General features: G+C 42.0%; 1 protein-coding gene across 12 annotated transcripts in view; it reads right to left on the reverse strand.

Annotated features, from left to right (window-relative positions):
• Positions 1-16,127, reverse strand: part of CADPS (calcium dependent secretion activator) — a 170,344-nt gene that overhangs the window by 56,423 nt on the left and 97,794 nt on the right. For 5 of the 12 annotated variants that reach the window (XM_027640317.1, XM_027640315.1, XM_027640316.1 and 2 more), the window contains exons 13-16: positions 14,649-14,750; positions 13,749-13,812; positions 12,857-12,980; positions 334-440 (exon numbers count right to left, since the gene is read on the reverse strand). In XM_027640317.1, coding sequence (XP_027496118.1) covers positions 334-440; positions 12,857-12,980; positions 13,749-13,812; positions 14,649-14,750 — 397 coding nt within the window. Of the gene's footprint in view, positions 1-333; positions 441-9,515; positions 9,534-10,397; positions 10,467-12,856; positions 12,981-13,748; positions 13,813-14,648; positions 14,751-16,127 lie in introns of all 12 variants that reach the window. The other 7 variants (XM_027640313.1, XM_027640309.1, XM_027640310.1 and 4 more) reach the window with 3 other exon arrangements.

A 16,127-nucleotide genomic window follows, 5' to 3' on the forward strand; every position in this document is an offset into this window, starting at 1 on the left:
GGAAAGTGGACAGGTATGCTCTTGTATGTAGCTGGTGGTGAATTATTTTGGCCAGATTCAGCTCCAGTGCTGTCGGAAAGGCTGCAGACTGACACTGAGGAGAGTACAACTTAATTAATTCCTCCTTTAGCCCTCCTTCCCCTCTGAAAACACATTCCTCCTGAACTGTACTTTGCCTTCATTGTGCTCGAGCACCGTTACTTAAGAATACTTTTGGCTTTTAAAGAAGAGAAGCCAGCACCATTTGGGAAGACATCACCCAAATATACAAGGCTCCCACCGGAGCTTGCTGAAGACCTGGGGGACACGACCTTGCCGGGCGCCGCTGCTCACCTCTGCGTGGTGCTCTTCATTTTGCTGTAGGACTTCAATTACCAACTCTGCCAGACGTATTGTATCTTCTAACTTTTTAGCTGGTGTGACTAACCGGCCTACATTCTCTGTAGTACAAGAACTCAAGTTAAAAGGGAAGCAGGGTGAAAAGCTAGACGAACAGTAAGTTATTTTAGAGGTTAAAAAAAATAAAATCCCATAATATTCTACAGCTTTAAAGATCTTTTCATGCATATGTTAAATGCTTATATAATTAGTACTGAGCAAACCAGAAAGCCACATTCGTTATTATACTATGAAAATACAGTGCTCCAGCTCCAAATTTCACAATACTGTCAGAGTTGTTTTGCTTTATGGTGGCACTTTATTAGTTCAAATAAGAACATCACATTCTCCAAAGACAGCATCTGGCCACTAATATATGAAAAACACGTATCCTTCGACGTAGATGATGCTATTATAGGAATCGTGTCTGTATTATTTTAAAATTCTTTCAAGAAGATCAATTCAAACAAATCTGTCTGTACTTGTAATAAATTGTCTCTCAAGCAATTTAAATGTCACCTGCTACTGAAAGCAAAACTCGCAGGTCTGCCCTGCTCCAGGATTTAACTCCACAAGGGTCAGGAGTTACGCATGCTGGAGGGAGTGGAAAGTGGTAAATCCCAGGTTCATAGGTAAGATTTATATGGGAAAAGAGATGCAACTTTACAACAAAAACCCTGGAAAACAAACCAAAGAGTTTAAATCCTGGAGCTTGGTGTTTAGCTATGCTGAGTTATTTTGCAGCGTTTTCTGAAAACTCTAAAAAATAATTAAACTATATTCTCCAGGTGATTTATATTATTAATAACACATTAAAAATCTGAGGTGCTAACAATATGGAACACTTAAGAGCATTTCACTAGAAATAATGCAGACAAAAAGAAAATAATCACATTTTCCTTAAACAACAGCTTCTGCAGAGCTGGCTGAGTGCAGCCAAGAAGGTTTCTGTGAGCTGATCCTGCAGCTCACTGCCCTGGGGTGTGGAAAGTCTCCTTGGGATGGTTGCCTGGAGGAGAACTGGAGTGGGAGACCTGCTCCCTGGGGATCCAGGTCACCACACAGACCATAGACATGTGTCTCCAGTTAACAACCAGGTCCCAGTGCTGGCTCTCTAACGCAGTGAGGGCGAAGAGAAGCCTTGCACTACACAGCCAGTTCACACCTCTGCACCAACATGAATTTTGGCCTCTCCATGATATCAAGCCCACAGAACTCATAAATGGATGAAGCACCAAAACCCCAAATGACCAATTCAATCTGTAATTAGCAGTGTAGAGCAGACTGCATGACCCCAGCACAGTGAACTGCTAGCACTGCAGGTACTGAAGTGCCACTACTGGCAACTACCCCGGGATTTCCAAAGGATCCCAGCTAAGCTGGAAGCCTGGGTCCTGCCAACAGGTCAGGTGCTGGCTGGGCATCTCTCTCCAGCCTTCCACACATGCTGTATTTTTGCTAGTTCACCATGCAAATGAACTCTACACTTTTGCTGGTGTATGCCACAGATAGGAGTCCTGGGAGTTTCTTCTCCAGTTTTCCTTTTTTCTTGTATCACTGGAAAAAAAAATCCAGGCTCCCCTTAATATTATTAATTGGGCAAATACTGAAATTGCAGAACTCCTGATTAACTCCTTAGTCTTTGTTCTATTCAATCCAGCACTTCACCAGCTACAAGAAGTAGAAACTGCTTTCTTTTGCAAAAGGAGCTCAGAGACAGGTCCCTTAGTAAGATCTGATTGTTTCTGCACCTCTGAAGCCAAGGGGAAGGTTTTCCATTGAACAGAGCAGCATCAGACCCATTCTCATTTGCAACACTGATCTGCTCTCAAATATAACTAAAAGACAAAAGTGTTAATAAGAACAACTGCTCAGAGATGCTGTCTTTAAAGAAAATATTGATGCTTATACAACTTTGGCAGCCAGCAGATGTCAATCTTAATTTTTTTCCTTCTTATTTTAAATATTTCCCTGGTTAAGTTACTATACATCAGAATATTCTGCTAAGATAGCTGGAGCACTGACAGTTACATGAAACGTATACGATATACTTATCAAACATTTCATCCAACATCATGTAAAGCTCATACATATTTATAGTTTTCATGCAAAATGTTATGCAACAACAATGTTATTTTGTGCTGACGTTGATATTTGAAAATGTTGCATATGTCAGACATTGCTAGACAAAAAAATGTGGACATTTTGAAATAAATGCTACCTCTAAATCTCTAAAACCTACCACATCGCGCTAGGTATTTTGTGTAAAGCTGCACATGAGAACTAGCTTTCTACTGCTACAGAAGCGGTTGCTAGACTAGAAAACCACTGAATAAAAGAAAGGAAGACTATTACAGTACTTGGCGGCTGTTTGGCCATGCCTTTGAGCATATGATCTATCATGTTAGTCTGCGTTTGAGGAGATGATGGTGGTGGCCCAGCCGGTGGCTTAGGCTTGGGCGGACGGGCTGTTGTGCATGACGGAGAGAGACGCCAAAAGTAAAGAGACAAATGACTTCATAAACAGTGACAAAAAGATGGAAACTTTGAAAGGAACATAAGCAGAAATGATCAAATACAAATGGAATAAGCTGCTGGGTTTTTTTGCTCATCGGTATTTGAAGTATTGCACGGTAATGACACCATTTAACAACACATACTCTAGAAATCGGCAGATTCGAACATCCTGAGGTACCGTGCAATCAGAAAGCTAAAAATTCAATGCAAGTACGAAACTGCACTTCATGCAGTCCCACGAGGAAACTGAAATGGGTTAATTCAGTTAAAACTCTGGAATTCAGAAAAGGTGAACTAAAAAAGATGACTTGAAGTCAGCGCCCCAATGCTTAGGTACATTTAGCAATAGAATAATGAGCCACAGGAATTAATTGCTTTGCAAATATCAATTACACATTTTAGATTTAAACGTCACTGTTGGTTAAAGGGAGCTATAAAATATTCTTGTGCAATTTAAACATGTAAAAAAATCTGTCACTTAAAAATGTGTGGTTCCTGATCGTTTCCAGCTCATTTAATTATTTTCAACTTGGAATTCTAGTGGCTTTTATATTCTGGGTTGAATCATATATAAAAACTTGCCAGCTCTATCAAATATGTTACTTGCTATTCCAAATGTTAGAATACTGCAATCAGGACTTGACCCATCTGTCATATAGTTTACAATATCAGCATAGGAAAAATTCAAAGAAAATAGCCTTTCCTTTTACATACACCCAGAGAATAAATTATATACTGTGAATATATTAACACAATAGTTTCTATTCCTTTTAATAACAGTTTTTAGCAGCATTGTGACTATTTTTAATCATGCCATTTGCAAGGAATCTGGCATATTTATCTGGACATTCTATTGCCAAAAGTCCTTGCCATTTCGCTTGCATTTTCCAGCGGGGGGAAAAAGAATCGGTTGGCTTGTGCAAAGGAGATTTCTGATTGCTTTTAATTCTCACAGAATTATAACACTTATCAAAGTATAATAAAGAATACTCGAGTAAACCATTAAGGAGTGTGAGTTAGGTTGGTGCCCCTCTCAGTACATGTGGATATACACACACACATATAAACACACATACGATGCACACGTGCGTGCGCACACACACACACACACACACATATTTTTAGCCTTTGAAGCTGTGTAATGATTAATTCAGACTCTCAGATTTAAGCTACTGGTTTCTGGCTTTTTTATTTTTCCTTGTTTTCTTGTAACAGGAAAAGCAAATCTATTCATACATCTCTGGAGTAATTCTGATCTTTGTTCAATGTTTACCAAGAGTGGCTTTGTCCCCAGAACTAAACCTCTCAGCCTCAAGTGACAAAAATAACTGCTTTTTGGGCATTGGCCTAATGACTTTCACTCTAATTTAAAACATAAGTAAGAATTCAATTTGGCTACTCACTAATGACTCCTGAGCTTGACATGTAGATGTAGAAAGAATATTTTACTGCCCTTCACTATGGAGAGCAGTTTGTGCCAAGGTCCCTGGATGGGAAGGGATGGTGGGGAGAAGGGATTGCACATCTCCCATCTGCATGTGACAATTGTGGGCTGGGAAACCCTCACCACCCAGGGGATTCTGTTGGGTGCCAAAGTTGGGGGTGTCAAAGAGAGCTCCTCCTAAGACTGCCAAAGGCAGAGTAAAAACCCATCCCAGAATTGCAACCCATTGCACACCTCAGCATTGCAACCCTCAAGCATCCTTAAATGTGAGTCCAGCCCCTGCACCCCCAACAGCTACCCATCAAAAAACAGGTCTCAGACTTCATGGACATGCAGACTCCAGAGTGTTGAATGGGCCTGACTAGTGCAAGTGTTTTCTGTCCTAGCGAAAAGTCATTAACAGAGAAAGAGGAGGAGGAAAAAGAAAGAGATGCAGCAGCATCTTCACGAGTCGCTAGTGCAGAGTGTACAGAACAGCTTGGAGGAGGCTCCCGCTGTGCAGTTGTCAGCACAGTGCCCCGGGGTGGCTCTCACTTCTGTGAGACCCCCCCCAAGCACCTTCCCCTGCTCCTGGCATCCCCCTGCCACCACCCGCTCTTGGAAACAAGCTTCCACAAGGCATTGCAGCAGGATAAGCAACAAACTCTTGATATAATTCTGATCTGGCCCAATCTGCACAACTATTCAGCTCTTTTGTTTAATTCCAATTTTTCAGACCCAAATTCAAGGCTCTTGCACTACAGCTGCAAAACCACCTGGAGCGAAAGGAGAAAAGTTCTCTCTGTTCCTGGGGGCACTGAACACCCTGTGAGTCCCAACCCATGCTTTTCTTTGTTGTCTCTTTATGGCAAGAAAATTTAAAAGATTAAAGTCTGGCTAAGGAAAGAGATTAATTTCCTCTGTGAATTTAGACAGAAATGGGGTTGTGACTGCCATGCCTTATGAGGCACTGGAGTTTATGTGCTTCTCTGGGTCCAGGTCCTCAAGATGGCACGTGAGGCCCCTATGACGGACTCCACCTTTCAGGGGTGGCTCAGCTCCTGCTCAGAGAGAGGGAGACATGTAAGGCTGGATGGGTTTTATGGCACTTGCTAGTGAAGAGCTGCAGCGTGTGTGGCAGGTTTTGTTTCACTTTGGCTTTTCTTTTTTCCCTGTCCTTTTCCTCTCTAATCCCTCACCACAGCCAGTTTAGTATCAGAAATGCTCTTCTATTTGCTCCTCATGTGTGTCAGATGGGTAGGATTTAAACACCTTCATTACTGAAATCAGAGGCAGGAGCAGCTTCTTCCTTACCAACAACCTGACAAAGTGCTTTCCTGGACAAATTTCTGCCAAAGGTTTTTATGCTTCTCTGTGATACTGGCGAATAAAATACTTGCAGAAGCTCAAATTACTTGGCAAATTCTGGGTTTGTGCTTGCAATAAGCTTCAGCCTGCAATGAGTATAACAGGTACATTGTTAAATATGAGCTACTTTGGGTGTGTTTTTGCACACAATTCATTGTGTGTGACTTTACAGACTGAAAGATTTTCAAACTACGTTTCTCACTCAGCACCATGACTTCTGCTACATGGGTTACATCAACAACAGTAAGAGATACACTTGCAATAGAAGAGTATTATTGAGGTTTTGTATTTTTTATAATTTGTATTTTTGTAGCCACTGATTTAAGGATTTCCTTGGAATAATTAAAACTATATGACCCTTGCTAACAGCCTTAGTATCTGTTATGTGTGCATTCATTTGCAAGCCAATCATCAAAATGATATAAAAAGCTGCTGTTATCAAGACAATTGTAAAGAATAACGGATTTAGCCATAATGGACAAGGCAAAACAGCCTTTCATTACATTCATAAAATGAATTTGCATATATCTGAAAGGGATTTCAGTAACAATATTCTTTCTTTCAAAATTAGATGTGTTATCTTAAAGGGAAGAAAAAAAATCATGAAAAAAATGGAGACTCCAGTTCACCTCAAAATCTCAACATACTGCAAAGTGAACTGATCTCCTGATTTTCTGATCATTACTGAGTCTAGTGAAGAATCTGTGCCTATCTGAATTGTGTATCATGCCTCAGGCAGCAAGTTGCTCCACAGCTGGTGAGAGACTTGTAGAAACATAATGTCAGAATGTAGATGTTCGGATTTCTGAACCTCTTGTAATAACTTTGTACTGCTCTAAACACTGCCTTTGAAAGGGCAAGAGGAAATCTCAGAAGCTGCATAACAATTCTTCATTAAACACAACTGAATGCCACTTCAAGGAATGAAACAAATAAAGCAGCATTTCGGCAGCACATGAATACAGGTTGTCATGTCTGAGTGAAAGTGTAGGATTTATTAATGACTTCAGCCTATACCCTCACACAAAAAGATGGATGTTTTCATACATTTTGCATCGGTATTTATCTGAGGAATATAATTTTATGTTCTTTTTAAGCTTTGGGGTTTACTACAAATGCTGGAGGGATTGCCCAGCAGGGGCTGGGCTGACAAATCATACAGGACCCCTCCTTGTCTCGGACCTGATTAATTGTCAGGCAGCTCAGCTCCTCAGCTGAGAGTTACGAATATGTGCACAGAGCTTCCCAGGCTGGGATCCAGAAATAGGGAAGGCGAGTGACGTAAAGTGAGCATGGGACTGTGACAAGGGCCAGTACGAGCGCCTTGAAAAATACCACTGCTTCTTAACAACCTGCTGTATCGCTCTAGTCTAAAACCAACCTCTCCTGCTCCTGCTTCCTCGGCGGAGGACGCCTTCCACGCCTGCTGGAGCGACTGTACGTGCAAGATGCTCCATGGCTGGTGCCAGCTGGGGCTGATGCAGCCCAAGACTGTGCTCAGTCCCTCTCCTGGGGGTGCACCCGGGTCCCCAGCCTGGCACAGGCACCTGAGAGATGTCTGCCTCTGCACAGCCACTGCAGCTGCCCCTTGCTGCTCCGTGGGCAGCACTGCCCCCCACACTGACTGGGTTTCAGCCTCACACCCACCTCGGCATCACCACCTGTTTTCAGGGGAAGTCTGGCTTCCCCGTCAGTCTGTCCTGGGAGGACAGTGCTCACCAGCGTGGTGAGATGTGGTGCCTCAGGAGCCCTGCTTCCTTGCAAGGGGATGGAATGGCTGCCAGAGAAGCAAAAACCTGACATGTTTGGATAGAGTAGATGATTTCCCTTGCTGACAGTGCAATAGGAGTTCTGTGGGTCCCTCTGCTTTCCAGGAGACATCCCACTGCTCTGCCACCCTGGCACTAAGCACCGAGGCGAGACCTATCTTTGTTTCTCATCTGTGTGCCCCAATTCAGCACTACCACGAGAAGCCTCTCTTTACAGAGACCAAACCCAAATTGCAATATGAGAAATATTTGGTCTGAAAACTAAAAAAAAAACCCAGCCCAGTCTCACATCAAACCAATCAGTTGTCAAGCTTACAACTATTGCCTTGGCTGGCACCATCTCTAGAGCTGCCTGTACCCAACTCCACCAGTGCAAGGTTGCACTCGTGTTCATGGGATCCTTTGGTGCCACAGCACTCCAACACAGTGCAGCACATTTCACAAACCCCGTGCACAAGGGATGGAGAAGTTATTCTCTTCCAAAGGAATTGTGGATTCCCGACTTATATAAATAGACAAACACTTATTAAAAGGTTACACTTATTAATCTGTTAGTAGTTTTGTCTAATCAATAATTAAAGCAAGTAATTAATTTTTAATTCTTTTAACATAGTTTCCTGTTTAATGTTCTATTTCAAAATTTTAAAGCACGGCAAGAGACTACACACTTCTCAGGAGAAAGGACATCAAAGGGTGACATTTGTGTGTTTAAGAAGAAGTTGTTTTCAGTATCTTATTTTTATTCTTGCTTCTGGCAAAATAAATAAAAAGTCAGGCCAAACCCCAGTCACTTTTGACTCCACTTAAGCTGAGGAACTGGTTTCAAGTTGAGTCCTGCTGACCTTGCCTGAAAATTTTTCATATAAGACAAAGGGAGATTTGTGGGCACAAAGCAGCAGAGTCACAACTCCCTGTGCCCTGTCACTCGCTCCAAGCATAAAGAAGCAAGTTTATTTTTAAATGAAGTGGGCTGTAGGAATATCCTTCTGAATTTCTAAAACGTAGGCATGCAATGGGCCATTGCAGCAAGAATGATGCTTAGTGCATTTATTGTGCTTAATGCACAACAGCCTGCGCTGACTTTAACTGCTGCAGTTAATGGTAATAATTGGGATTGTTCTATTTGCTCTTTGTTTATTTGCACCTTTTATAGCTGCAAGGAAAAATTATTTTCCATTTTCTAAATATTGATTTTTATTCACAATTAATTTTAATGTCATGCAATAGATTATGGGCCAAATTTGAGATGAGGAGGTCTGGGGAAGCCAGAACCTGGCCCAGCTTCTTGTACTGCTCTCCTGAAGCAACTTCCCTTTGCAAACAGAGCTGAAAACAACCTGATCCTTTTTTTTTTTTTTTCCCCCACAAAACAGAACAATCTACTCACAAAAATAATGAACAGTTCAGGTTTCAAGGACTTTGGAACTAGGACTCTGGGATACAACAGAAACGAGACCAGGGGCTGCAGAGCTCCACCATCCCTTCTGCAGAGACGGGCACTTGAGCTGAGCCTTCGCCTTGTTACATGTCACCACAGGTTATAAACGAGAGACAAACACAACTTCTGTCCCACTGGATTGTTTGTTACACACTAACAAAAAATAGAAATAAAGAAAAACCCAGTCCTCTCATAAGGGCATAAAACAGAAGGTATGGAAACCAAAAATGAACGTTAGTTTAGTTATAAATGTGTTTGTTAGGTGTGGAAAATTAATGGCCAAATCACCAACATTTTTTCACCCCAAATGAGCTGCAGTTCTTTTGGAAAACAAGAAACTTTCTCTTTACAAAGACTAGATTCTCCTCTACAACTGTCTCCTAAGAAGATACTACATCTCTATAGGGTACTTCTAATCTATAGGGTACTTCTAAACTACGCTCTAGTCTATGGAAGGAGGAAAAGGAGATTATGTAGACAGCACAAATTAACTCCTTAAGTATCAATGCATCTCCATTTTCAGCCTGAAGGAGTACATATCTTAAGGAGCTATGAAAATAGAAAACAAAATAAATATAACTCAACAGTCCTAACAATTTATAATGCATATACAATTGTTCACCTGCATCCTTTTGATTCTCTATATGAAAGAGAGAAAGCAACAAGGAGAGAAAAGAGAGAAACAAGAACAGATATGCAGGATTAATGAGCAAGTGGACCGCACAGCCCCCCAGTTATGCGTGATATATGACATTTGAAAAGAAGAAAAGTCGCCCCGTCTCGCCCCCCACCCCCCAAGCGTGGGGTTACCAAAGGAAGCTCCTTTCACGGAGGTGAGAGAAAACGCTGCACAAATAGAAAACCAGAGAGGGCGAGCTCTGAGGACACAGAGGGGATCTCCGAGTGACAGCGGGGTCGGGATGTCCCCTCCAGAGCTCGGTGCAAAGGAGTAAGTAAAAAAATCGAGGAGGAGAGCAAGTAAAGTGCATCCTTCCGCTCGAGAGCTAACAGACAGGAGACATTAAGATCTGATGTACAGAGAAAGGACAGCCTTAAACGATCTTAAACACAGGATTGGGTGAAGATCTTATACGCAGGCAAAGGGATGGCTTTTTCCAAGTGTCCTTTATCTGACCTCTAGCTCACTTCTCCCCGATGTAGCTGCTACCTTTTGATTGTGTACCAGTGACAAGCACTTTACAAATTGGGGTTACACAGAAGCAAAGTAAAAATGCATTCAGGTCACGGACATAAAGAAGAACTGAAAAAACTTACAGACGGTCTGAGTTTGTCACAAACAGATGGGTTAATTGTCTAACCTGGTTTAGGCTGATAAAAAGTGACTGGACTTCTCACACTGGGTTTCACAGACAGAAGCAACAGACAAGCCAATGCTAAAAGACTTGAAGCAAGGAGAGTGAGTTGGTTTGGATCTGGACTTTCTTGAGGTAATGAGAACAGAGAGAGCGAGGACAGCATGGAGAGGAGGGTGGTAGGTACTCACGAATGGTTAAATCCATCACTTGAGAGGCCAAGCAGAAGACAGGATGCTCATACATTTCTCTCTTTTTCCCTATAAAAGAGGATTTGGGCATGCAAGAGGCTTAGGTCAGAAGTAAAGAGGTTATAGGCTATAGGTCAGAGGAAAACTTCATATCAGGTTAAAAGGAAAGTAGCCATAGAGTATTTTGGGAAACATACAGGATAAAAAGAAGGAAAAAAAAAAAAAAAAAAAAAGGAGGGTTAAAATTTGAGATCTACTGGATTAACCATTCAGCATGCCCATGAGTCACAAGAGAGGCTGTGACCATGACTCTAAAGGTTTGCTCTGAACTGTTTGCAGAATATAATGATCAAAACATCATGAATAGAGGGAAATAGAATTTCATTGGTTTAAGGCTCCAAGATACTAAGGATTTCAGCCTTCAGTATCTAAGGCTTTCACAGGTATTTCTTCATAAGCATAGCCTCAAGTACTGCTGCCACTGATTTGGTTCTTCATCTCTGACAAAAGTCCCTTCAACATGTGGCTATTCAAATGTCAGCTTTCAAAAGCAAGATTTCAAAGCCATGTACGGCGTGCAGGAACGTGTCTCACCAAGAGAAACGTGGCATTTGCTCTTCTAAGGAAGCATTTGAACATCTAGTGGACTATGCTCATGAGAGAAAACCTGATGCATGCAGCTGGCGGATGTTGGGTTGTTCGAATTAACAATCCCAGCATGCTTGGAAATTGGTGTTACAACCACTTTTGTAGAAATAGCATCAAAAAGTGGCTGTGGCCAATCACAGATAAAGGAGGAGAAAAGCAGAAGAGAGCAGATAGTGTGGAATGAACTATTTCCCTGAAAAGGCAGCTGGAAAAAAAATAGGTTTGTTGCTTCAAAGTATTCCCAGACCTAAAAGTCACAGTGCAAAAAAGAGGGTAGATAATTAACACAACCAAGAAGAATTGAGGCACAAAAGGAAAAGTACACACTAACTGTTCTACTTTGGAAATGAATGCATTTTTACTTACAGATCATAAAGTTTGTTTTTGCATAGATTTATCTGAAAGAAGAGAGCAAATCTTACCAACGAGTTAGTGATATTTACACAGAGAACCTAAGGGAGCCAGCCCTGGGTAGAAAGCATCCATCAACAGAAAAGCTGCTTTTGATTCTCAGTCCTCCATCCTTGCCAAGTATATTTAAACATTGCATTTTACAGAATACACCAATTAAAATATCCTGTGAAGTTGAGTACTTTGATAAATTGCCTGATAATACAGTGCTTATGAAACCTTCGTTCCTTCTCTATTTTTGTCACTCATTACCAAGTCAAGAGTTGATAAACATCCTTTTAGTGCCCAATTCTTAAGTGTTTCTCACTGGATGCATAACAATGAATTCATTACCACTGGTACACAATTTGCATCATTAGACAGAAAAAAAAAATGGAAAAAGAGAGGACATGTCATGTACAGAACCTGGACAATTTGCCATATAATAACAACCCAATTTTTCATGTAAACAAGAACTAAGAACAAATCAGAGGGAGTTTTAGGGTTTTTTTTTCCTCCTCTCAATATTGTCCTATAGGCATACAACAATAATCTTGGCTGTGGGAAAGCTTCACATCACACATGACAGAAACCCAGAGCGTAGAGCAGAACATACCATTCATCTGGAACACACAGGTTTAAGCAATTGGGAACTTGGAAAAAGTTGGGTGGGAGTTTCAACTTGGGAACAGCAGCCAACAGGGTACCAACATAAACTGAAAACATGTAAAGAACGACTGTATCGCAGAGCTTCAGTAACACATATCCTCCAGCAAACTTTAAAATGTCTTTTTGATGGCTACATGTGTCTCTGGTCACTGGTTATTATTCTCCCATAACTTAAAAGGTCAATAATATCAGCTATGCCAGATTTAGAGTGACAAGAAAGAAATCTGATGCAAGTATGGGATCGCTGATCAATGACAGTTAAGCAAACTGCAAAGACAATGAAACACTCCCAGAAAAAAAGACATTTTAAATTGGCTACAAACAATTAAACATACATTTAAACAGTTTTTCAGCTTTTTATTTTTCATTCGTTTCCTGAACTGTCACAAGCAATTAGCTGCACTATACCTTCAGCTGCAAAGATGACATCCCAAGTATTTCTCAATTTGTTTTTTAAAACCTCGACTGTGAGTCTGAATACTACACCACTGGCCAAATGCACTAACGATCACGGAAAAAAAGCTGCAGTTCTTGTTAACTGTTTCCTCTCTCTTTTCCAGAAAAAGAAACGTTTTGCATAGCTTCCATTCTTAACTGCTTCTGAAGCCAACATCACAAAAATTATTCTGAATCACAACACTTTCATTGACAAGAGAATAAATAGCAAATGAGCTTCTTTTAAATAGCTCCCAGCCACAGTTGCCACCTAGAAACATAAGAAAAATTGTAATTTCGCAAAGAAAGAGCCTTACCTTCAATTTTGGCATACTCTGATAGTCGAGTATAATTGACTAGAGCTGCTTGCTCCAAGCATTTACGGATGACTGTTTTTACCTCCTCTTGAGGGACCGGAGTAACTATGTCTTTCATCAGAACCTTGACACAAGAAAATCTGATTTGTTGTGGCATCGGGCACACGGAACTGCTTTTCTCCAAGCCCAGCACATTCATCCATATCCCTATGCTAGTGCTGTGTGGCTCTCGGGGCATGTGTACAATAGGCAGGACCTACTAAAAGGTCACCTTGGCCAGCCTAAGACGTGGGACCTACCCCTCCTGTATTATTTCCCTTCTGTATCTACACCCTATGGCACGCCCTGACATCTGTGCTGATGATTTTTTTAGGGCGTGACACTAAGATCCATAACAGCTTGCCCAGTGCCAGGCAATGTTTTACTCTTCCCAGGCTCTGCTCACTGACTTGGGTTTGGGTCTGAGCTTGGCCATACTGCACGTTAGCAGAGGTGAGAAGGATGCCAGAGCAGCGGGAAGGCTGGAATAGGGATTGGGAGCATGATGGTGAGCAGGTTTCATAGATCCAGGGGGAACAAGTCTGTCTGAAGATGGGAATTTCACTGGGCAGCAGCCAGGCATTGCTGACAAGGATCTGTGGGGTGGCTCCTTTCCAGGGAGATCCTCCACCCTCACATATCAACACAGACGCAGGTTCTGCTGCCCTTAGTGGCCAGGCTACACACCTGCCTTCAAGCAGAAGAATGAGAGACACCTAAATACCCACACTTCAATGTTAACTATTATTAATTGTATGTCCTATGCAAAGCCAACAGCTCCTCAAGCTCTTCTAGATGGAAAGGTACATGAATAAAGGTAATTTGAATGACTCTCTGCTGTCATTATGCTTACCCTTTCCAGCAGCGACAGAGTGGCTTTCAGTGCACCCTCGGGACGGCCAAATGGAAAGCAGTACCTAGAAAAAACACATCATGTCAACACCAGACCAGGTGCATGTGAACAAGCCTTTCCTGAGCTATAAAGATGCTTTCCTAAATATGCCCAAGAAATTCCCTAGTCCATCTGCCTGGAATGAGCAGTCTTTCTACAGAGTAACTTTCTGAAAGGGTTTGCTGGGGACACTAAAGCAGCAAACCAGAATATAGCTTAGCTGTAAGTTGATAGTTGCAGCAGTTTCTTAAATCTAGGTGTCACCTGGAGAGTTTTTATATCTCCTAGGAAAGAGCTAAATAGCATCTTCTTGTAAAAATGGGGGGGGGAAAGCTTCTCTGGAAAGGACATTAACTTCCAGCTGGAGACCTGGAGATGCTCCAGGCTGTAGGTAATTCACATTGCTGATCTGTGTGTGAACGTGCACAATCTGCCTGACCTGACCGGTGTAGTGGGAGTCATTCATCCTTTTTTGTGGGGGAGCATCCATCCTTCCCATACTGTGACATCCTTGCAGAAAGCCCTGCCTGTCAATACCAGGGAGAAGGGAAAGTAAGTGGGTAATAACTGAGAGGAACAGAGATATAAGAGGATAAGGGATTTTTTTGTTGTTATATTTTAGAAAAAATCCACAGCTTTACCATGCCTATGAGAGCAAGATGGTTTGAGATATCCTTTAAAGGATATATATTTAAAATCACACTCCAGCTATAAACATGCTGCACTGCCCTGTGTAGGTCTGTGTCACTTATGCAAAATTCCTGTATGCATTCAAAACCTGCCTTTTGGCTTTGCTGCTTATGGCAGGGAGCTGGGAGGAAATCAGTCCTCTCACATCCAGCCTGGGCTCTCTGCCTTTACCTGAAATGTGTGATCTGGTTCTCCAGAAGCACACGAAGCCGCTCCTTGATCTCTTCAAAGCGCTCTTTCTCGTCCACGGTCACAGTTCCTATCCCGTCAGGCCTGGAGGAGAAATGTCACAGTGATTCGGGTTCCACCTCAGCACCCTGGTACCTCATCCCCACAGCACACTGCCCCTTCCCAAAAGGGACTTCATCAACTGTGAGACCCTGGACAGGGGATGTGCCACGCCAAGACATGGGTGGTTGCAGCAGAACTGCTGCCAAGGTATAAAAAATAAACAAACATCCTCTCTCAGAGTGATAATCTAGATGTGGAAGTCCCCCCTTCCCCCTTATTTTCCTTATTAAAGAAGTTGGGAAAAGCAGATTTCCCTGTAAATACAGGTATATGTACGGAGTGCAATGCCAGCTCTCGCTGCAGGATCGGGCCCATTGCCGGCAAAACAGAGACTGAATTTCTGCAGAAAAATTCAGCTACTAATTTAACACAATTCACAGTATAAAAGAATATCAACAACAAGACATATATATAAACAGAATAGAAAATTCTGCACTCCTTCTTAACCGCTGAATCACCCCATTATAGTGATTTCTTGAAGTGAACCATCTTCAATATATTCTGCCGAAATGTGCCCAGAGAGTGACATGCATTTTGCATTGAAAATGCAGTGCCTTTTTGGTAATTTAATTTACAAAAAACAAGCACATTATAGAATTTATCACAGATTTTCTCAGACTATTTGATACTCCTGTATTTGAGGAGTGCACAGGAGTGTGTAGAGAGACACCCAGGTCCTGCTGCCTTAGGGTGTTTCTCATGTTTCACAGAGCACATCATGCAGGCAGTCCCTGCTGAGGCTCTCCTGGGGCTGGATGATGTGGTGGTCCCTGTGCTCTTCCACCCTGTACCTCTGCTGATGCCAACCCACCCAAAAGCAGAGAGCAGCAATCCCCTCCTTCTCCCCGACAGCCACACGGCAAAATCTGCGGCGCAGCAGCATCCCAGGCAAGAGTAAGTATAATCCATCCATTGCCAGACAGACAATCATCAGCACTGCTTCCCATTGCAGAGAGCAAAGTCTATGGATTTGTGTACTCCTGGGCAACTCTGCTGGCACAGGCACTCTTTAGGTAATGTAAGACGTCTTAAAATTGAACAATGTTCTTACTTAAAGGCCTCCTCCAGTGTTCAGCTTAAGCTGCATAAATCCGCAGTACTAGACTGGTTTGGCTTTACAAAAGACTTGGCAAGGGATTACAAAGCTTCTAATGAACCTCCTGTCAGGGGTTAATTGGTTGGCTTTATTTTCCTCTTAAAGAATCAAAGGCCCTAAACTTAAAAAAAAACAACAAAAACCTATAAAAATTTAAAAGCTATAAAATCTGTGCCATCACTTCTCCCTGACCCTGCATTTCGTAAGCTCTTAATATCATAAATATGAACTCTGATATTCCAACACAGGTGAATAAACCATTA

This window comes from Corapipo altera, unplaced genomic scaffold (assembly GCF_003945725.1).
Source record: "Corapipo altera isolate COAL_440 unplaced genomic scaffold, ASM394572v1 55, whole genome shotgun sequence".
Classification (NCBI taxonomy): domain Eukaryota; kingdom Metazoa; phylum Chordata; class Aves; order Passeriformes; family Pipridae; genus Corapipo; species Corapipo altera.